Consider the following 23502-nt stretch of genomic DNA (forward strand, 5'->3'; position numbering starts at 1 on the left):
GACAATTACGATCATGATCCCGTCACTTCCTTGCTGTTCCTCATTTTCTAATTGTCTCGGTAAGTGATGAAGGACAGGCAGCAATGACTGCACACCCTGGCGAGAGGCCCTACTGCCCCCCTCTGTGCCTCCTCTCACTGGCTGTCAGACAAAGGGATCTTTCTAACAGCTGCGCAGTGCAGGATGAAGCCCCCGCTGTGTGAATGGTCTCCTGCGTCCCCCCCCCCCCCCACCGCATCCAAGTTTGCATGCCAGTTTTCTTGGCCCTTAGCACAGCCAGAGGAACCAGCACAGAGTAATGGAGCAGCTGAAGCAGCTGGAGCAGACCATCTTAAAGCAGTCAAAGCAGCCAAGGCACTCTTATGCGTTCTCCTGCCATAAAGGGGGAGGGTGGATGTTTGTCTTTCTAATGAAAGACCGGACATGGAGTTTGAAGTCCACCAGCGTGTGTAGCAAACTGCTTCACATGTTCAGCCAGCCTGTTCTGGCAAGTGTCCTGACATATGTCTCGCTGGGGAGGCAACGTAAAAGGAAGAGGAAGATGAGCTGAACAGGGTGATTAAGAAGGCTGGAGGTCATGATGGAGAGGAGAGTGAGGGACACAAATTACACTCCATCATGGAAAATGAGACTCATCCCCTCAGTAGGGATCTTACAGAGTGGGGAAGTTCTCACAGCCAGACGCTCACTTTCCCCAAATGCAGAAATGAGTGCTTCATACCAAGTGCTATTCACCTATTTAACATATAGGTGGAAGTGGTTGATAAGCCTGTCACTTTGCCGCAGTTGCACTATGCGTGTGTCTCTGCGTACTGCATGGGCAACAGGAAGTACTAGGTGGGGAGATGTGGAGAAAAGTCAAAGGTCAGTTTGAAGGTTTGTACAGTGATTGGGGGCATGGTGATGGGGGGTATTGCATTACCTGTGATCTGTTAGGTTGGGGGTGCGAGCCAACCCCCATCCAAAAGCAGCAGACCTTCCCGCATCAGTCCCGGGGCCCAGAAGTGCTCCTTGTTCCATCCAAACAGTGCCAGGTCCGAATGGTGACGCATGCGTGGGCGGCTCTCGAGCGAGGACTCTAGCAGCAGGGAGCTGGCCGGGCTCATATCCAGGAGCCAGAGTCTTCAGGGACTGGCCATGGTGCAGGGAGCGGTCCGGACCGAACCATCTGCCGTTCAGGGGGCCGCTTTCATTTCTGCACTGAGGTCTGATTACATAGAAGGTCCCCCTCGGCCTCTGTTGTCATGGTGTTGGCCGGAAGGGCGGAGCAGGGATGGAAATGTAACTTTTTCTCATCCCACACCTGGTGGTGTTTCCTCACGCACCTGATCGAACGCGTTAATGGGAATGTATCGTGCGCCGAGAGCCATTGTAATGAGTGAGTGCTGACTGTTGTTTCTTTGGAGCAAGCAATTTTGGCTGGATGTTCGGGGGGCATCATGGGATGTAATGGCGGAGGGTAAACCATGGATATACTCAGGGGCGGGGCCAAAGGGACACCTCTCCTGTCACTCACTGATTCAAACCTAACATTGGATAATGATAAAACTGTCCCCTCTGTATTAATTATGGCCCCCACCGTAAAAAATCCTAGAATCACCCCTAGTAAATAACAAAGTAATGTGTATGTCCTCACTTTTTTTAACTCTGAAGAGATGATGATTTTCTGTGAAAATCTTCCCTCCCCAGGGGTGGATTAACTAATCTGGGGAACCTAGGCTGTCATCAACATCAACTCTTAGCTGTTGCCAGTTTAACTAACTGTTCTGTGTTTGCTGAGGCTGGGTGGAGCCCTGATGTTTACTGGGCCGCAGGCCATAGCCTAGGACAGCCTATGGATTAATCCGCCCGTTTCCCCCAGAAGCCATTTAAGTAGAACAGATAATCGCTTTAACTGGGTGTTAAGAGACATTACCATGGCAACAATCACTGGAAAAAATGTCAGGGTCACGTCAACTCAACAGCAAGCTGCTTCTGTAACATTTGTGTCAATTGGTTCAGATGGTCGAGCGCCCCCTGCTGGTGGCTTCCTGCCCCATACATCACCGCTTATAATCCTCAGGGCCTCCTAAATTACAGAGTTGAGTTAAACACCTGGGCGTGCTGTGACCTATTGCAGGATGTGTCCTGCAGCAGCCCAGAAGCCTCTCTGATTTGATCCTCTGTGGCTGAAAGCCCTCATGTGTCCGGAGATGGCCAGAGGACACGCCCCTTGTGGTCCATTGTGGTATTACCTCATTTGAACTCGCTCACTCGTGTCTGTGATTAGCCTAATAAGATGCACATATATTTGACTATGTAAAACAATGTATGGCAAATTCTGTGCTAATGTTACAGTGGATTTACCATCTCCTGGAGATGATATCATGGGGCGAAAGTTATAAGCTCTATTCTTTGGACTGTGTGTGTGTGTGTGTGTGTGTGTGTGTGTGTGTGAGAGAGAGAGAGAGAGAGAGAGAGAGAGATGACTGTTATTAACATGATATATTTGATGTCTTTCATCCTATCCTATTTTAACCTGCAGCTGGTCAGTTTTTATGTACCACTTGTGATGTCTGAACGGGAGAGTCCGGGTGTTTTATTACTGTGGGCCAATGGCAGGCACCACATTCTGTTGCCGTCAGCGGTAATGGATGCCGTTGCCAGCTCCTTCTGATTCTGGACACCATGCCGGCTGGAATGGGCCCGGTCCTTGATGGGAGCCGGCCCCACCCTGGGGTAATGGCTCCGTCCCGGCCCGCTTTGTCGTTCCACCCGCTGACGGGTCCCATGAATGGGAGGGATTATTCTGTCCCTCGGGGAGCCTCATTGAAATTCCGGTCCCTTCCACGGGACGGGAGCGAGCTGCGACAGGCCGGGGTGTTCTCCAAACCTTTCCACCTTTTAAATGGCCTATCGAGCTAATACCATGAGGGTGGTGGTGGTGGGGCGGGGGGGGGGGGGGGGGATTGGGGAGCAATTTAGCTGAAACTTTGATAGCTTAGCCTCTATCAAGGATAGCATTGAGGTCTCTCTGCTGGTGAGAGTGTGAAATGATGATTGGGTGAATGTGTGTGTGTGTGTGTGTGTGTGTGTGGCTTGGGACAACATGCTATATATCACTGAGCTCATGAGGTCTTGGCCCCTGTTTTTTATGTTAATCAGGTCTCATGTTTGAATCTACCAGCCTGCTCTGCATGTCGCTTTTTTATCACTAAGCTACATATTTTAGAGCCTTTTCTTCCTGTTAAAGATTTGTACATTTACATATTGAGTCCTAGTTAATCACGTCCAGTTGGTCATGTGACCAGGGCATGTGACCTGTGCCTACAGTTGCAAGGAATGTTGTGTAATAACTCAAATACTTGGTCACCTGACCCTTCTTCCCATACCCTCCAGGGATCGAGCTGTGTCTGCCAGACAAGCGCTTCTCCATGACTGTCGCGGCCAGCTTTGTGGTTCTGGCGGGTCAGCTGCTGATGCCAGGTCTTGCAGCACTCTGCCGTGACTGGCAAGTCTTACAGGCCGTCATCATCTGCCCCTTCGTCCTCATGCTGTCGTACATCTGGTAGGAAGCCCTGCCTTCTCGTTCCAGTATCTTGTGTACATGTGCCGAAGTGCTCAAAATCGGAGGCGACCATGCCCTCGAATGATTCTCTTCTTTCTGCAGGATTTTCCCAGAATCCCTTCGCTGGCTTCTGTCCACCCAACAGTACCACCGCTCCAAAGGACTGATGTACAGAATTGGCAGGAAGAACAAGGTGGACATGGAGGTGGACACGACTGGCATCCTTTTAGGTACAAGCCTACTTTCTCATGGCATTTTTTTCTGGTTGAGTAGTAGCATCAGTGGGTAGAGTAGAAATTTCTGGTTTTGGGACCAGTCCACCACCCTAGACACATTTTCTTTAGCATGATAACTCAAAAAGTATTGGACGGATTATTTTCAAACTTTGCAGACACATTGTATGGGTGAAGATCTGAAGATCTGAGGCAAATCACACCAAAGTTGAAATAATGCTACCTGGTGGTAGAAAAGAGAATGGCAGCCTCAGATGTAGATCTGGTGAACCTGATTACATTGTGTCAAATCACACAAAGTTGGGGTTTTAACAAAGATATTTTTGGAGAAGTGGGGAGAGTGTGTAGGGGGGCTGGAGATAGTAGAGGTTAGGGGAGTGGGAGGAGGAGGGATTAGAGAGGGGGGTGATGGGGCCATCTAGGAAATACAGTATTGTTGTTACGACAGTATCTAGCTGGTTAACTAGGTTTATGAGGACCTCTCCACTCAGGGTGATAACCAGAATCACGTGACACAGGGTCAGCTATGGAAAGGTAGAAATAAGGATTCACTGTTTACAAGGATTGGGCAGAAGCGACATTTGGAGAAAAGTGAGAAAGAAATGGGAGTTAAGAAATGGTGATGGGAATGGACCAGCACCAGGCAGTGTGGTTACATTTATGTTTTTATATATACACAGCCACGGAAAAAATTAAGAGACCACAGCACAATTTTTTGTTTCACTCATTTCTCAATTTATGGATATGAATCTGTGAATAATATATTATTTCTTTTGCAAACTGCAGCCTGGTTCTTCCCTGTTTCTCATTGATGAAGGGCTTCTTTCTCACTTTATGGACCTTCAGTCCTGTTTCTAGGAGCCTGATATGAACTCTCCTAGCAATGCACTTCACACCTGCACTTAATGTTTCTCATTGCAGCTGAAGGTCACTTGATACCATCCAAATCATGAGAAACTGTCGCATAAGTCGACAGTCATCTCTGGTACTAGAAAGTTGCTTCTGCCCTCTACATGGCTGGTTTCTGGTGGTTCCAGTATCTCCTGTTTCACCTTATTCTTTTGTACTGCTGTCTTAGAAATGTTTAACCTGGAAGCAACCTGCTGCTCAGTGTAGCCTTCTGCCAGCAGAAGCACGATTAAACCAGGATTTAAAAATGCAGATTTGCTTAAAAATATAGAGTGGTATCTGAATTTTTTCTGTGGTTGTATATTTCAATTTTCATTTAAAGTCTAGTTTAGTTCTAGCTTTTCAATGAGATTTTGTTACTTTTTTTAGATACATTTCTATTTGGTTTTTATTGGATTTAACAATTTTAGTTTCAGTTTATGTTTTAGTAATTTAATTTCTGGGGATAAAAAAATTGTGTCTGATCTTTAGAGAATCCTATATGAATACACAGTGCATTATGTACTAATTATGAACATACAAGTATGTCCTCAAAATGGGCAAAATATGTTCCAGGTGTTATTAATGGTCACTAAAGATAAATAAATCATTAAGTAACGGTAAGTATTTGATGGTTGTTGTTATTTTATTTCAAAAGCAGTATTTATAGTTATCTTTTAGTTGTAGTTATTTGTTTTTCAGCTCTTGCTTTATTTCATATATTTTGTTTTCTTGTAGTTTTAGTTTTCGTTACCAATTACCGTGCAGGCAGGATTTTGTGGGGGAGTGCAAACAGAGCATGTCTGCTTTTAAAGACCAAAGTGACTGGTGGAGTATGTCAGCAGTAATAAGAACAGCTACACAGGAGGCAGCATGCATGTGTTTGGAGAGGAGAAGTCATTAATCTTCCAGTGACAGACGGTGAGTCACGTGTGGTGCTGGAAACGCGTCTTCCTGGTGATGAGACAGGAAATCCACTTACATTGGTTTTCATACGTGGTACTCTAGAACATTCTGTTGCCTAACATTCCGGTCCAGTTGAACCCCGCGTGACCCGGCACCCCGGGTCAGAGGTGGAACACGGACGCGTTCCACGCTGGCATCCTGTTTCAAAGAGTCAGATCCCTTGAGGGTCTGACAGTTATTCATATCGTTGGGCAGTTTGACAAAAAGCAGACTTGATGACCGTGGTGACAGATCGACCCCGAGCCAATGACCGACCCCGAAGGGACCTACAGAGTTTCCCTGGAAAACATGTGGAGCAAAAGCCTAAGAGAAACAATGGCTGATAACTGAACTCTGAAGAGAGATCCACCATTATCCAACCCGTAGATCTGCAGCACTTCTGAAAGCAGGAATACACATTTGAGATTTTGTTGTGGTTTGGTGTGTTTGTCTGTCTCCGTGGGAATACAGAACCACGTTTTGGATGCCCATACATATTGTGACAGGAAGCCACCTTCAGGGTATGTGCTGTTTTCATGCAGGTTCTACAAAGACATAATCTTCTCTTTCTGTTTGCTGTAGGCCATGGGTTGGTGCTAGACCCCTTTTACTGGAGCATGTGCCCCAGTATTGATCTGCTGTACAATCTCATGTTCAAGTTTAACAAGCTCCTATATTTCGTAGTGTGTTAATTTCGATTGATAATAAGAATGGATTTTAATCTAAGAATGGATTTTATTCTAATCCACCAAGTCAAATCAGCACAGTTTAGCCCAGAATACAAGCAGAGGCACACAGTTTGCGATCCGGATCTGTACACTGGGGCACAGAAATTGCTGTCCCTGTACAGCAGTGTGCATCTAGAAGCCAATGCAGTACATACAGCAATCCGTGTATTGGCACACGAAACAAGAATCAGGATTGAGGAATGATAACACAATGGGACCAAAGTAAGTTTTGAAATAGTACCAATGAGACCTCAAATTATTTTGATTTGAATCAAACATTATTGACTTCTGTAGATGAACATCAGTGTGGTAATGGTAGTAATAGTGGGCTAAGCAAGGGAAGTTTAAATAGCACATATCATACATGCAGCAGGCATTCAAGATAAAAATTGTGAGTTGAGTAAAGGGTATAGAGGCGTCACGGTGGCGCAGTGGTTAACAGTGAATAGTGTGTGAGTGTGTGAGCCCTGTGATGCATTGATACCCCATCCTGGGTTGTTCCCTGCCTAATGCCTATAGGCTCCAGACACCCTGAGTCCTAGCTTAAGGCGAGCAGTTACACGGATCGAGTAATGGGCAGCCTCCGCCCCAGTACAGCTTTATGTCTCGCAGCGGCCTTGGGGCAGGCGCTGTAATCCACGGCCAATCAGGAAGGCAAAAGGAGGATGCTTTGGTGTTTTGGATCAGTGCTTCCAGCAGCTTCCACAGAACCCCTCTGATGTGTCCTGGGTGGATTCTCTAACTTCTCTTGTGTCTTTCCAAGCTTGATGCCTGTAGGGTGTTGTTTTTAGTTCATTTTTTTTTATAAATCTCTTTAAGATTTCATTTGGCTGTGGGATCATAGGGAATAAATATGCATCCTTTAATTAGTGTAGTTCCAACTATTTAAGTAATTACTCATTGGCTTAGAGAACCGTAATTACCATAATTGGTCATAATTATGTCTGACACTGTACTATTTTAAGGATTAATGAATGAAAAGTACAGCTTCTTTCATACATCTTGTAAAGGATTTAGGAATGTCAAGGTAGGTCACATTGTGGCATGTTTGAGAAAAGCCAGTGATTTTGAGACTTTTTTGTGGCTGAGTCTGATTCACTTCCGTGGCCATTCCTGCCATGGGTCCCTGCTTTTCTTTGGATGTTTGTGAGGTCCAGTTTAAACGTGGACTCCCTTCAGGATGGACTATCATTGGTCTGTTATTCATGACTCTGAGGAATGACACTTTTGATGATGTCACACGTTTGACGGCTGCCTTCTGGTCAGTGGCTGTTGGGTTCAGCTCACCTTCTTATTGTGCTGGAGCACGACGCCTTTCTCCTAAGCCCTTTAACTCTCCATTTCTCCACGTCGCCCTTGACAGTGTCACTGCTCGGGGGCTGACGTCAGCACCTCTCCGGCCTGCTGGGACGGGGGGGCTGTTTCTATGCCAAGGGGCTTATGCGGTACAGAGCCAGCTCCCGACTGCACGCACGTGGGGAGCTGTCAGGGTGTGTAGGGCCACTGAGGTGTGCGAAAGGTTGTGAGGTAATTCCCCCCCCCCCCTTGCTTTGTCCCATTCACATCCCCACACCCCAGATGGTGAAGAGGAGTAAGGGAGCTCACTGAGATAATCTTGGCATGGTTGGGTGAGGTCTACTGAACTCTATTCTATTATCAGTGAAGGTGGACCATGGAATTAGCAAGGAGGTGTCCATGTGTCTCCCAGCATGCAATGCTGGAATATTGGGGTGCCAATGCCTTTACTAACAGTAAAACCATAAAAAAAATATATATATTAATGTTTTGGGTGGGGCCACCCTGCCAGATCAGTCACTGCTTCATTTAATCAATTACCAATCAAAGTAACCCAAGTGAAGTTTAATTCAGTGATAGACATAATAATCCACCATGAGCTTTTAAGCACCATTTCGTATGTTACTGCACTGAACTATGATTCTCCTGTGGTTACTCTGGGTGTGGTTAGCTCAGCTAGGATGTGATCTCCTGCTTTCTGGGATGTGTGAGACATGGGTGGAGAACAAGGATTCTGGCGACGCGATATGTCGCCTGGGGAGGGTTTCCATGGAAACACCTTCAGCTTTTGTCTCAGCTTTGGCTGTGCTGAACAGCCAGCCCCCCCGATAGAGCTTGAGCTCTACTACCCCACATTCCCGGCAAGAGTCCTGCTGTTAAGAAGCCCCTCGTATGGACCAGGCAGCCCCTCCCAAGCCTCAGCTGGCCTGTGGATGTCGCACTCTGTCATGTGACATCACTGCCTCATAATGGCAGAAATCCTAGCGGATCCTAGCACTCAAACCTACTTCTCAATCAGGTCTAAACTCTTACAGTCAGTCAGTTGTCCTTAAGTTTCCAGAATTATACTGAAGTTTCCTGAATGTGCCAGCGCTACTAAGGAAGGTTAATTATTAATATGTTTTTTTCTTTTTATTTTTTTTAGTTTTCCAAGTATTGTCTTAATTGTGTTTTTGTGCCAGCCTCCATATATTAAAACTGTTACGATTACTGGATTAAACTCTTTACTCGATTATTGAAAAGCATCAATTAAAAATTTTCTTCACAATTATTCAGCAATATAGTGGAAGGAAGACGGACCATAGTAAAGGACAGTCCCAATAAGCAGCAAAAGCATCAGTTCGGTTGAAGCACTTAACATTAAAAGTGAAGGAAAGTGCAGCCGTCTGTCCGTATTGCAAAGCAGATCTTAAATATCACTACAGGATGCTTGCAGTATAAATACATCTTAAAAGAGGCTGTCTTTGTCATTTTGTTGACTTAGATTATTTTGCATAATTTACTTTCTATGATTTCTGTATGTCAAAATAATCGCCACTAAAACTAAGGTTAGCCCCGTAGCTTAGTGGCATAACCTTGCTTAATACGATAATATAACTATACAATATTATTTGTTATTATTTATTATAACATATTGTGTGTTTTAGGATTGAACAATATTGGGAAGAATACACATTGTGATATTTTAAGTTTTTGTGATATTTAGGACTTAAATATTAATTTGCAGCCAAATATAACTAACTGTCTACAAACACAGTCTGTCAAATAAGCTGATAGTGTTGCCTTAAATTAAGCCAACAGACACAACCCAGTACCGACAAATCACTTACTTTTGCTCAATATGTCTATGGAATACAAAATATTTCCATAACGTGTAATACGAATGTCTTTTCATGATCAGTTCTTGTTAGCTGTTCTCTTCTTCACTCATTTTTGTTTAATTTCTCCTTCCACTGTCCAAAAGCATGCAAATTAAGTGAATATACATACTTATTTTTTATTGCCGCCAAACTGATTTAGGAACAAAGGGGGGCATTAATTAAGAAAGTGGCGCGGTTGCCCAGGGGGAGGTTGATTAAAGCTGGAAGTTTCTCATCAGGAATGTCTCTCCAGCGAGGCTAAAGGGTCCATTTCCTGAAGCATCACTCTTTAATATCAGCCCCCCCCCCCCTTGTCTCGCAGAGCTGGAAAGAGAACTCCCCCGGAAGCCCAAGCGGACGTGTATCATCAAGATGGTGGGCACCCGGAACTTGTGGAAGAACATTGTGGTGCTGTGCGTGAATTCGTAAGTGTGCAAGCCAGGAGGGCATTCTGGAAAGCTTCATGGCCACCAAGTGTGTGGCTGTGCGCGCCTGTGTGTCTGCATGTTTGTTTGTTAGTTAATTACTACATTGTGGGGACCAGATTTCCCCAAAAATGGTATTAAAACCTGTAATTTTTACCTTGTGGGGATTCCCACAAGGATAACCTCAAAAGGATAACAATCAAAAAACTAAAATGCCAAAAGTCTTTTATTTAGTTTGGTTACTTATAGTTAAGGTTAGGCCTGGGTAGGGGTTAGGGTCGCCATGTTGGGATGAGGGTTTTCCCCATAGAAATGAATGGCCAGTCCCCACAAAGATACAAATACAAACCTGCATTTGGGTGTGTCTGTGTGTCATTGTGTGTGTTCACAGACCTAAATCAGAAAGCATCTTCATCTCCTCTCCTCTCCTGGCAGCTGGGGGCCCAGTGGGTGGCAGAACCCAGCTGTGTTTAACCTGGGGACTGGGGGGGGGGGGCTTTGGCCTGCTTTCACTTTTACCAGGAATTTCCTCTTCTCCTTTCTCTTTCTTTCACTCTTCTAGTTCTTATTTGGTTTATCTGCTGTTCCTTTAACTGCCGTTCCTTTTTAAATCCACTTATAATTAATTCGTTAAATATTAAGTTTGTCACTACACTGCAGTACAATGAAATTTTGTTGACATTTCTTCATGTGCGGCAATATTAAAACAACGAGAACAGAATGACAATAGAAAACACTGATTTAAGACACAGTAAAACAGTTTCAAAATATAGTGCAGACAATAGAGAGAGCAATAGCATTCTACACAAGGTAAAAACAAATAAATATAAAATATACATAAATATGCAGATTTTAAAGGGAAAGGCAGTCCCAAAAGTGCAATTATAATTTGTGTAACATTTGGGCCACACCCCTGCTGAATATTCATGAGGAGGGTGTGGTGTGATCACAGCCTTCGCCTCTCACACAGGCTGACCGGGTACGGCATTCATCACTGCTTCGCCCGCAGCATGATGGACCCTGAAGCCCGTGAGGGGTTCCACAGCTTCCTTGCTGATTATTTCACCATGGCAGGCATCGCCGTGGCATCGTGCTTGGCGTTGTGCCCGGCTGTGGCCCTGTTGGGCCGCAGGGGTGGCCTGCTGGTCTTCATGATCGTCACCGCGCTGGCGTCACTGCTGCAGCTGGGCCTGCTCAACTGTGAGTGCTGGGTGTTTGGGTGTGTGTGGGGGGGGGGCGTGTCACATATACATATGTATATATACAGTACTGTGCAACGGTCTTAGACAGTCAAAGGGAATTGTTAAAATCATGTTGGTGTAAAACTTTGTCAATTGTGTCTGCTTAGCCATTTCAAATCCTCTCCTAATTTTAGCTGGCTGTGGAATTTAACTAATACAGTACATTAAACATCATCTTTGTCTAAGATTTTTGCACAGTACTGTATGTATATGTATGAATGCATTATGCATTTATTTATAATATGTGTATGTTTATATACTGACAATCCAGAGAGCAGGAATTTGATTGTGATGTTAAGGATTTATAAGGTTTTAATGTTTTTTGTCCTTTTATTAACATACTGGTATGTTAATATGCTTGTTTCCATTCTGCCCCCTCCTGGACGTATTGGCAAATGCAGTAATTGGGAAATACAGCCTCCGGCATGATATAGGTAACGTAATGATCTGTGTAATGCAGTGACCCATTCTCATCGACTGCCTAGTACAACTGAGTTAAACTCCCCCCCCCCCACCCCACACACACAGAATAATAAACCCTTGAGATGTGATGGACGTATTTCAGAAATGCCCTCTGCTCTCCTCCCTCTCACAGAGCTGAGGGACACGCTGAATAAAAAGTTCTCTGTGGCCTTCTCCATCATCGGCATGTTCTCCTCGCATGCAGTCAGCAGCCTCAGCATCTTCTTCTGCGCTGAGATCACCCCCACAGTCATCAGGTGAGAGCTGTTATTCCTCCTGTGGCCACAGCACAGGTGGGGGCACCAGAGGACGGACAAATCATTTACATTTGTAGTGGTTCAGCTGGCAGACCCGACTTCCAATATGTCAAGCTTAATAAGAAAGACCTTATTTTATGGGGTTTAAGCAGTTTATTATTTAACATTCGGCTGTGGGTTTAGTGGTGCTGGAGTTTGTGCGTTTGGTCTAGGATCCTGATTGTGATCAACATATGACAACATATTTTCCGTTATTGCGCCATAATGTAGGTGGCTGCAGCTCGACTGGTGTCCTTTCAGAGACGCAGATGGTGGGCGGCACAGATAGCAGGACTCATGATGAGAGGAGCCGGCTGTGGTCTCTGTGTCACAGACCTGTTCTGACTAATATAAGCGGATTTTGGCAGCACCTACAGCGTTACCAGCATTTGGGATGTGCTAAGCCGAAAGGAGTGTTTGAGATTTGGCTCCACCTAGTGGTCAAATCAGTGTGACATAGGTTGCTGAACATCACCTCTTCCTTGTGAAAAATATTTTTCATAGAAGGCTTTGAATATGTGAGCTGGGGCATAGACAGATATTCTGAGGCCCCTGGCAAAATGTCTCCTTCAGCCCCTGAGCGGGACCGGGTCCCCTCGGTGGATTCTGCCAGTCAGGCCGCTGACATTACATTTTGAAACCCCTACAAAGTGCTGGGCCTCTTGAATCTGCCAGGGTACCCATGCCTTTCCAACCCCCCCGATTGTGAGTAAGGCTGCTGTATAGCAGTGCATATAATATTTTGATACTAACTTGTAGGAATTTCAGGATTCAAATTCTAATATGTGCACGCATCATTCCGTCCCAAAGATATACATTATAATATACAGCCTCAGAGTTGTAGACACACTGTCCTGAAAATCACAAATTATCTTTGAGTACCTTGTCTGTTGCTTTTTTGTTGTTCATATGGGTTACCCAGTTCACTTCATTTGATTAGATATCGGGGCAGTGTGTGGGTATCTGTATGGGGTAACTTGAGGGTTGGGCGATATGACCTCAAATCAATATCACAATTAATCGAGCATTTTACCTTGACTTCAATTAATGAGCAATTGTTTTGTTTTTTTTGTCTGTATTTGCCCTAATATTTAACTGACAAGTTTTGTACTGTAAATATTTTAAAATAACTGAAGGAAACACACACAGGTGAACAATTTACAGTTATTTATTGAATATTTCGAACAACTGAAATCAAAGCACAAATTGCTTGAAATTAAAACATCTTATGAAAAAGATCAGTTTTAGTTTTATTGTAAACAGTTCCCAAAAAAGTAGAAAAGAAATGTGATTATGTCTTTCTGGGTGAAATTGATCACTGTAAGCAGATGACCATTATATCCATTTTTTTCCTTTACGTCTCCGGCAGATTACCATTTAATTGACATTTGTATATTTATTACATGAATATAAAATAATAAAACAGACAGCGTCGCTATATACTGAATTATGTTGACGATTTCAAAATACAGTGCAGCCGTTTCAAACGCTTTTCAAATTACAGAACTGTGTATAATTCAAATGTAATACAGTACAGTACTGTACATAAATTATAGCTGCTTGTAGTTTTGCTGCTGCATCTAGGTGGCTCATTTTTGTCAGTTTATCAAAAATCTACATTTAGAGTCTACATTTGTCATTGAGAGAAAATTATTTTTCCTGACATGTTTTCTGTGCTTGCAGTATTAAGTAACTAGAAGCAGACGGGTTACCGCAAGGAAAAGTAGGCAAGTAAAAAAATATATACAGTGGTACCTTGGTTCTCGATCTTAATCCGTTCCGGACTCCGGATCGAATCCTAAAAAGTTTGAGTTCTGAGTCCCATAAGAAATAATGGAAAACAAATTAATTAGTTCCCGGCCCCCCAAAATTACACCTAAACATGTTTTTTTTTTTTTTTTTTAGCATTTAAACACAAAATGAACAGGATAAAACAAAAAGAGCATTTTTTTCTTAATGGCTTCCAAAACGATAAAGATCTTATCCCAACATTACCCCTGTCCTGCCCCGATCGTACGCTCCTTCCGTGTGCCACGCCTCCTCGTTAACCTCGTGTGGGATCCCCATGTGATCAGCTGTTTCTTGTTGTTGTCATTAGTCCTCTGTATTAAATCCACGTTTCAGTTTGTTTCCCCAGTCCGGTCATTTGGTACGTTTGACTTGCTTACTGCGCTGGCTTAAAGCAACGCATTCTGATCCTGACGCAATGCATTACTGTATACAGAATACAGATGCATTGCGACCTCTCACCCGGCTGCACAAACTGGAACCGCCTCCGTGACGACACACCGCCTTATTGGCTGAAGAGTTTAGTTACACGCATGACGTTTGTATCCCAGGCAGTTCCGATGTGTAATCTGCTATTTCTCCCGAATATCACGTAAAGCAGTGAGAACTGGTTTTCATTTAATTTACTTGGTAAAATAAAGTTTAAATAAATGACATAAATGCTCTAATAGTACACGTAAGTTAGTGGTTTATTTATTGTTAGTTACTGTAATGTTGCGCTGCTTTATTTGGTTAATCGTCCAGTCTGTGAAGAAGGCATTCAAGTAAGAATTGCATTGTAGTATGACTCATTTCCTGACGCGTACCATTTATATTAGGTCAAGGTTCACGGTTCGACTTCTGATATTCAGATCGAGTTCTAGGTCAAACTGGTTTGTTCGACTTTCAAGAAATTCGAGTTCTAGTGAGTTCGAGAACCGAGGTACTACTATATTAGTGTAATTTATTTTTTTTTCATGTGGTATGTATAAAAACAGTTTTTGTATAGGAATGATTCTGTCCCAGCTTTTTGATCCGTATATGCAGTTGATCACTATGACTGTGATCATTATAAGCGTTTTACGCTGTATTTTAACTTAAATATTGCTAGTGTTGAAACCGATTGGTGGTATTACCTTTGGTAGCTGAAAGTCTTTTTCCGCAGCGTTTACATTTGACCTCTTTTGTTCGGTGTCTTCTTCACTAAAGCCACACTGTGTCCAAACAACGGATATGGTATTTTTCGTTGGTTCAAGCTGCTCGAGCTGCTCAGTCGGCTTGGTGTTTGAGTTCTCCTCCATGTTGCTTCCACATTGCTGACTGGACAGGGTGGAGACACGTGACAACACATGCAGTAGTATGTTTTTAAAAGGACAGTCCATGAAAACACACTAGGAAAAGTATTGACAGATGTTTTTTTTAAGTATCAAGAGAAAAAAAAAACGAAGTAACCGACATGGGCAAAATTATGTCAATTACAGGTTTTGAATGTCAGATTTGATTCATTTTCGATTCATTGCCCAGCCCTGGGTAACTGCTTTTTTTTTCTACCTTTTTTCTTTTTCTGTCCACAGGGGCGGCGGTCTTGGGCTCGTTCTGGCCAGCGCTGGCTTCGGCATGCTGACAGCGCCCATCATGGAGCTGCACAACCAGAAGGGCTACTTTCTGCACCATGTCATCTTCGCCTGCTGCACCCTCATCTGCATCATCTGCATCCTGCTGCTGCCGGAGACGCGCCGCCAGCCGCTGCCCGAGAGCCTGGCAGACGGGGAAAGCTATGCCCGGCAACCGCTGCTGCCGCCCAAGCGGCTGGGCGAGCAGCACCTCCTGCTCACCCGTGCCGAGACCAGAGACTACTCGCGTGTCCATGACACGCCTGTCCGCCAGGCCATCACCTCAGAAGCTAGTGCGTGCGAAGGAAGCGCAGCCACCAATGGGGTGAAGCTGCCATGAGCACATGTTCTTGCACTGAGGCCCCTACCTGGCGAGAGGGCGGGTCTTGCCTTCAGCCATCCAATAGCACCTTGCAGCCCATGTTGATAGACTGAGGTGACAACCTCTGATAGGCTGCGATAATCTTGAACCAAGGGACATTAATCAGAGACAAGATCCAGTGACCTTCATAGCCTGAAATGGCTGCGCACTCCCATACTGATGGACACCAGGCCAATGTTTTTCTCCTACAATGTGAAGCACCTTTTCCCCCCCTAACTTAAAACGAATACCACTAGTTGTTGTATTTGCTCAAAACTTATCGCTGTTTTCTGAGATCCTCATGCAATGGATGTTAGGAGGATCCAGGAGACTAAAGTCAAGCGTCAGAGTTTGCTCCTTATGTGTGAATAAGTATAAGCAGTAAGGATGTCGCCAGAATAGATGTGTTAGAGGCTAATCCTGCTGAGTATTTATCTGTGGGTCATATGAAGCAAAATCCTAACAATAGGCTCTTATACTCTTTTGGTACCACTATTCAGGACAGAGCTAACATGTAATTCTCCTGTTTTGTCCTACCTCTCATCCACACTGCTTGAAACGGACAGAAGGGTACAAGAGTTATTTATTAATGGACTCTATTGACGCGAAACAAGGCGGGTCGCTGAGGAGCAGGGAGAATTTGGTGAGCTTTTACGGATAGTATGGATGTTTTCATGATCCGTACAGGGAAGCAGATTTCTCTCCCAGATGTCGAAGGGAATTGTTTTACACCTACAAAGACACTCATGTTGATGCTAAAAACCTATGAAGCGACTGAGGAAAAAAAAAGTCACGTTAGTTAAGGATAATCTACAACCTTTAGCCGTGATAAAACCTTAAAATATTGTTTTGCAATGCGGATACTGTTTTTAGTTAAATCTTTTTGGCTCAAGTATTCAGCAGACCACACCAAACTAGATCAAAAGAACCTGAAATAAGCTTCATGAGGGTTTTGCGATGGATGACATTAAACTGAGTTCTGCAAGTTTTATGGAAAAATCGCGCCTTGTGGAGCAAACCAGTGTTACCATGTGACACTTTTTTTTAACATTCCCTTAATTTTTGCACTGAATTAAAAAACAATCAGAAGTTGCCAAGATCTTTTGTGCAGATGTACTATTCTAGATAGACTTTGTGTCGTGCCGTGTTACTAACTGTGAGTTCAAAAATCAAACATCTCAATTTTTTGTTTTGGAAGGCATTTAGTGGTGCGATTGCTCTTACCAAGGTTATCGCCAGTATGTCGTCCTCCAAGCATACCAGTTGTGGAAAAATGGAGACTCAGATGTGGTGAATGAAGGTAATTTTGTTTTCTTTGTGTGCAAAGTAAAGCCTGAAAACCACTGTTATTCGTCATGCTACAACGGAATCCTTGGAGTACGTGTGCATCTCGTTCACGAGATCTCAAAGCCACAAGCTGTGTAGCGGCCTTGCGGCGTATATCAACTGAGCACAAAGACCGTTTCACTATTTTTAATGTAGTAATATCAGTTCAGTTTTTAAACTTGTTTACAAAAATGCATAAAAATGTACTGTATAGACTGGACTGTTTATACAGTTTTTTTGGGTCTTGGTAAATCCCAGTCATGTTTTTGTGTGTGTGTGTGTGTGTGTGTGTACACACACATTATGGCCCCAGTCTCATTTTATCCCACCTTAGCCAGGGATGATTATAGGATTTTCTTGAAGTAGTGGGCATAACAGGCATATAATTCATACAGATGGGCCATCATTATCATTAGCCAATAGTATGTTTTGAATTGGTGAATGACGGGGGGTGGGGGGGGGGGGGTGGATCTGGGGGCTAGTCAGCTTTCAGCTGCGGCTCGTGCCCCTGCGCCCCCCTGCCTATATATACGCCCCTGACCTTAGCACTTGCACAAGCAACGTAGATCATCACGTCTGTTCAGATGTGTTTACAAAGCACAATGTTACACGTGGTTCTAAAATGCCTTTGTATGTGGGGTTCAGGAGACAAAATGTTTAAAAACCACTAAAGTAACTTTAATAAGAAAAACAACAAATGTGCCCCTTGTCTCTTTCTAAATATCCAAGAAAGGACCAGCGGACAAGTTTTGACTAGTAACTGCAGAAAATAATTCTGAGCTTTGAAACTTGAAGCGGTGTTTTGTTGTACACTGACTACAGAGCCATCCCCTGGTATCCCAGAAAAAAAAATATGTATGAATACACACAAAAATATGTATTTTTGACATATGTCAATATATGGATCTGGTATTAGAAATGTTGAGTATTGTCACATTTCATAAATGTATTACTGTATGATGAATACTGTAATACGCAATAGTTCAGTGGCAATGTGTATATTTTTAGTATTTTGATGCATATTATGACATATGTTAAGAATGTTATTTTTCTATGACATTTATACATGTAACTTTTTTGTAAATTGAATATGGTGAGGGATTACCAAGCAAATAATTGAATGTAAACCACCTTTTTTAAAATATGGAGGCACATGTGTATGTAAGCCATGAATGTTGTAATAAACCTGTTTATTTATTGATGAAATTCATTGTTTTTTTTTTTTTATTTTAAGTTTTTGTCTAGCTAATCGGAGTACTGATTCAGAAAACATACTAGAAACCCAATTGTTTGCCCTAGAGTCACCGCCCCCTCCCCCCCGACCCAGGATTCTTTGGGCATAAATCACAAGGGGATCTACAGTACCAAGGCAGCAACATCAGAATCTTGGGCTGAAAATAGTCGATCAGTGACAATGCAAACAGCAACAGACAGAGCAGGAAAAATGTGTCACATTTAAAATTTATTTTACTACACGCACAAAAAAAAAACTAAAAATTGTCAGGGAACTGGTCCATTTCTTTCTTTATTCTGTTTTCCACTAGCAGCATAAGACTGGAGTCTGTGGATGGAAGACTGTAGCTGACAAACACCTGCTTTTTTGTTTTCTTAGCTGGAACAGAAAAAAGGACAAGATGAAAACTGGAGAGAATGTAAATTGCAGTTATATTTTCCATCTTTGACACATATGTATAACTTGGAATATCTGTAGGCTGCCCAGGAACTCAATAAATGCAAACATGTTGTGGAATAAAGTCACGTAAATACCCAGTACATATTTTTAACATTTTAAATCCTATTGATCTGTGGTGCGTTTCCTGAAAGCAATTGATCTTAGCGAATAACAACTGAGATCGTCAGGGTTTCCCAAAACCCTTGGTAATTCTGGAATTAACAAAAAAATACGAAGTATTGAGAAGAGCACAGACTGTCGATAACAGGAACATCGATCCCATGTATTTCAATGGTGAAACATGTCATATGATTGTCACATCAGATTATAAACATATATAAACTAATTAGACAATAAAAACACAGGAAAGCAACCAAAATTAAGACCAAAATAAAAGTAACCTATCTGTGTATAAAAGATCAATAGCAGGCAGCAATAGGAAAAGGAAGTAATAGTTCTCAAAAGAAGCTTCAAAGCAAGTTATTGAGGAAGTGATCAAAAATGTATCTGAATAAAATATTTACTGCAACAATGTGCAGCATAGCACACACAGCAAGAAAAGCACAGCAGCATTCAGGGGGAAATCTTAGAGCTCTGTAGGCACCAGAATCACATCCTCTACAGCAGTGTGTGTCTTTGGTGTGCAGCGTTACACCTCTACTCAGCCATGGTTTGGGGATTCAACACTGGAGTCAGCAGCTACTCACTAAGAGGATACCTGCTGTCTCCCAATAAGCAGCCACCAGCAAACACACCATCCTTTGCTATCTGACACACTCCAAAGCTGGAGCAGATATAAGCATCATGTGTCCTCCCAGGCCACTTGGTGACAATGTCTGTAAAATGTCCTTGCTGGTTGCGCATCACCTGGACATTTAAGCCTAGTGCCAATAACCCTTTTCAACAGTTGCAAGTGGGATTCAAGGGGCTGCATATATGATCAGGGTTGTTCCATCCACTGCACCTACAATGCCAGTTTTAGTGTCATACAAGGCATCCCCTCCTGCTGGACATTGTATGTAGTTGTGCACACGGTGCAACAGAAGTGTGATCACTGCATGTGCAGTTGCAGGACACAGCAGCCTTGCTGATGCCACGTGCATCTGTAGGTCTGCAGGAATCCTCCAGTGGTATAGAAGCAGAGAGCTGTCAGAAGCTGCATGCTGCACTGAGGGCAAAGTTCCAGTGTGTTTCTTTTCTCAATTTATCCTGCACCAGACCAAAGAGGCTCATTTCACCCCAGGCGAGCCTGTATTTCTCTATGAACTGTTCATTAATGAGATGGTCCAAGGGGTTCATGGTCACCTATAAAAGCAACTTGGATTTCTGGATGGCACTGTCTCAAAAGCTCTTGCACAATTCTCTGCCATTGCTGGTCGTGAGAGTGATTCACCTTCCCAATTCAAAAGATGTGACTGAACACAGCAAGTTTGATTGGTTAACTCATTATGTAGCTTACCAGGGTTGTTCAGAATTTATGAATTGGATTTTGAATTGACTTGGCTACACCCTGTAAGATGTTGAGTTGGAATGACGGTAAGAAGAATTTAATTCATTTCAATTCAATGCAATCATACAACACATGAATGTCATTTAATCTAGCAAAACATAATTACATAACAGATTTACGTCCAAGATGGTACATGTATTTATTGACCTTATATATGTACTAGTGAGTAAACTTCATATTTGTATGACTGTAAGATAAAAATTGTGTAATTGTTTTGGAATTTTCTAACAATATGCATTTGGTTTTTGTCAGCCCTATTCCATGGACATACATTTATTGTTTTGCATATTTAACTGTTTCTGTGTGCTGCCATTTGTGGGGAGTCTGCATACGGTAGTTCTTCCCGTTAGTGTCCGTGGGTTGTCAGATGAATGGGGCTGTGATGGTTACTTTTATGACGGTATGAAGTGCTCTTTCACCATGGTACACAAAACCACAGTTAAATTATTTATTCTATAGGCGACACTTCGAATGTAACACACATTCTTAACAGTAACATGCACAAACTTCTCAGACAGGTGCTTGAACAGGGGGGCATGGCTGATGTAAATTTTCCTGATTGCGGGGAGGTTGGAACTCAATGTATGCCATTTATGTTAACATGCTGTGTAAATATTAAGCTGTATTGTTACAGCTGCACCTACACTATGCATATGAATTTATGTGAAATCCGATTTTTATTCTACTTCCTTATATTCAGATTCAAACTGAGATTCTGCAACCTGTTTTCAACCAATTTTATGAATTGAATTTGACTTTCAAGGTCGTTCTCTATTCAGTTTTGAAAGATGCACAACCATGTACTCAAAGGACATATAGGTGTTACAACAATGAGCCCCTTTTGTGCTAATTTATAGTCGACATTACAGTTTTATAATGAAGTATTGACCTATTACTATATCATCCAAATATCAAAAAGACCATCAGTGTAGTTTTCAATGTGATCAATTTTGGTCAATCTCTGTGTCTGTGACATGACAGCAGGCAAAAGTTCAAAGAAAGAACAACGCGGAAAATAACGAGTGGATCAGAGCACCCATTAATTTACAACTGAGCTTACAAACTATTTTAGTTACCAGGGGATTCGAGAAACATTCACTAATTAATGACTCATCTTAAGTGCTAGATGGCAAAATACTGACCATTACAAAGCTTTTAGGAAACGCACCCTAGAGCAGTTTACTGGTACCTACCAAGTCTCTGTGCCAGTGCATTTGGTGCTGTGTCTGACGGGTCTCCTAGCAGTAATGTTGACAATGGCATTGAATCCTGGATGAGAAGACAAGAATGAGGGCACATATCAGAGATGCTTTGTGACCCGTGTACACGCAGAATCATTTTTGCATGTGCACACACATATGAAAGTGTGTCTATACATACAGACACATGTCCGTAGATATTTATATCTAAATACATACATTCATGCATAGACTATATACACCCATACACATATACCTGTATGTATATAAATATACACACAGACACTTGCACATGCATTACACATGTATGAATAGAAACACACACAGCCATATGTATATCACTCAGACTATATAAGGATTGGACAATGAAACTGGAACACCTGGTTTTAGACCATTATAATGTATTACTAATAATAATACTACATAATTTCCCCACGGGGATCAATAAAAGTGTTTTTACGCCTCCCTCAACTTGCTCATTATAGAGTAAGTTGTCTGCAAAAGGCAGCCACCTGTAGCAGAGCCCTAGGAGCTGGGGGTTAAGGGTCTTGCTCAAGGACCTACAGACGAACTGAGGCTGCATTTGAACCGGCGACCTTCTGATTACAGGAACACAGGCTTAGCCCACTGAGCCACACGCTACCCCCAATACTATGGTGTAGGGCCTACTTTTGCAGCCAATACAGCATCAATTTGCGTTTGATATAACAGATACAAGGCAGGTCCTGCAAAGTGGCCAGAGAGATTTTGAGCCATTCCTCCTGCAGAACAGTGGTCAGGTCACTATGTGATGCTGATTCGCTCCTCCAAAAGACCCCAAACACAAACTCCATAATCTTGTGGAAAGCCTTCCCAGAAGAGGGGCAGCTGTTATAGCTGCAAACAGGGGACCGACTGCATATTGGTGCCTATGGATTTAGAATGGGACGTCGTAAAAGTTCCTGTAGGTGTAATGGTCAGGTGTCCCAATACGCATGCACGCGCGCACATACATACATACATACATACATACATACATACATACACACACAAACCATGTACACATTCACTAAAACACAAATATACATCATAGATGATTGAGTTGGTAACTGTTGATCTGAGAACTATTACAAAACTAAATGGAACTCTTCATATTAACTATTAACTACCATGTTAATGTCTTGGGTTATAACTACAACTACTACACTCATCACTTTAGAGCAGGGGTGTCAAACTGCAGTCCTGGAGGGTCGGAGCCTTGTGTAGCTTAGTTCTTTCCCGGTTCCACCACAAATGATTCAGCTCAAGAGCTGTTGAATTAGCACAAGGAGTTGAATCAGGTGTGTTAAATGAGGGGAAACCAAAAACTCTGCAGGGCCCGGCCCTCCAGGAATGGAGTTTGACACCCCTGACTTAGAGGTATTAATTCGATGGAATCAACTGGCTGAAAAGAATTCCTTTACACGCGATTACTAAATAGTATCAAACTAAGCGCGTTAGTGTAACCGTTTCAAATATAATAATGATTAAAACTTACGTATTTACTGCTCATTGAAACAGCCAAGTTTGACAGGTTGGGAGTAGCGCCGATCCAGAGGAAGAACCCGCCTTTCATTTTCATCACATGGAAATGAACAACTTGCTCTAAAATCTTCTCCGAGAAGTCGTGCACCGAGATCGCATCGGAATCCACCGCGTCCATCACAAATTCGAAAGTGTCAGTCACAAACCCGGATGTTTAAGAACACATGGAACACGCTTGAACGGCTTTGTCGACGTCACTTCCTGTATACGACATTCCGAACTACTTATGTAGTTTAAAACTTATTAAACTATTATATGCCAAATTTCTACATCTTTGTATCACAGCATGTAAGCAATACCATTATTCGGCATCTGTGTGTATTTTGCAAGCAGTAGATTTTAAGAAAGCGTCATATATTTAATGTCATAGTTAAATTGGAACATTAAAAAGCCTGCCCCTTGTGGGTGGAGGCATAAAAAGCACAAACCAGAGCCGGGGTACTATCGGAAAAGGTGATCCAGACTATATTAGGGTGATCCAGTAAGTACAGTGCAAATCCTCCCTAACACAAAGTTTAAAAGATTTGCACCAAGATATTTAATACAAATGGACTCCAAGGCTAACCCACTC

General features: G+C 42.8%; 2 protein-coding genes across 2 annotated transcripts in view; one reads left to right on the top strand and one right to left on the bottom strand.

Annotated features, from left to right (window-relative positions):
* Window positions 1–18193, top strand: part of LOC111850118 (solute carrier family 22 member 23) — a 31466-nt gene extending 13273 nt beyond the window's left edge. The window contains exons 4-10 of the mRNA XM_023823680.2: window positions 3379–3547; window positions 3650–3777; window positions 9819–9921; window positions 10892–11121; window positions 11564–11596; window positions 11758–11881; window positions 15262–18193. Of these exons, the coding sequence (XP_023679448.1) occupies window positions 3379–3547; window positions 3650–3777; window positions 9819–9921; window positions 10892–11121; window positions 11564–11596; window positions 11758–11881; window positions 15262–15640 (1166 nt within the window). The 3' untranslated portion in view covers window positions 15641–18193. The remainder of the gene's footprint in view (window positions 1–3378; window positions 3548–3649; window positions 3778–9818; window positions 9922–10891; window positions 11122–11563; window positions 11597–11757; window positions 11882–15261) is intronic.
* Window positions 18194–18436: 243 nt separating this feature from the next.
* Window positions 18437–23379, bottom strand: psmg4 (proteasome (prosome, macropain) assembly chaperone 4). The gene is made up of 3 exons (XM_023823697.2): window positions 22885–23379; window positions 21363–21438; window positions 18437–18599 (listed from the first exon to the last, which is right to left on the bottom strand). Exons 1-3 carry the CDS (start codon window positions 23047–23049, stop codon window positions 18478–18480), a joined length of 363 nt encoding a protein of 120 aa, XP_023679465.1. The 5' UTR covers window positions 23050–23379; the 3' UTR covers window positions 18437–18477.
* Window positions 23380–23502: the final 123 nt, after the last annotated feature.

Source organism: Paramormyrops kingsleyae, chromosome 1 (assembly GCF_048594095.1).
Source record: "Paramormyrops kingsleyae isolate MSU_618 chromosome 1, PKINGS_0.4, whole genome shotgun sequence".
Lineage (NCBI taxonomy): Eukaryota > Metazoa > Chordata > Actinopteri > Osteoglossiformes > Mormyridae > Paramormyrops > Paramormyrops kingsleyae.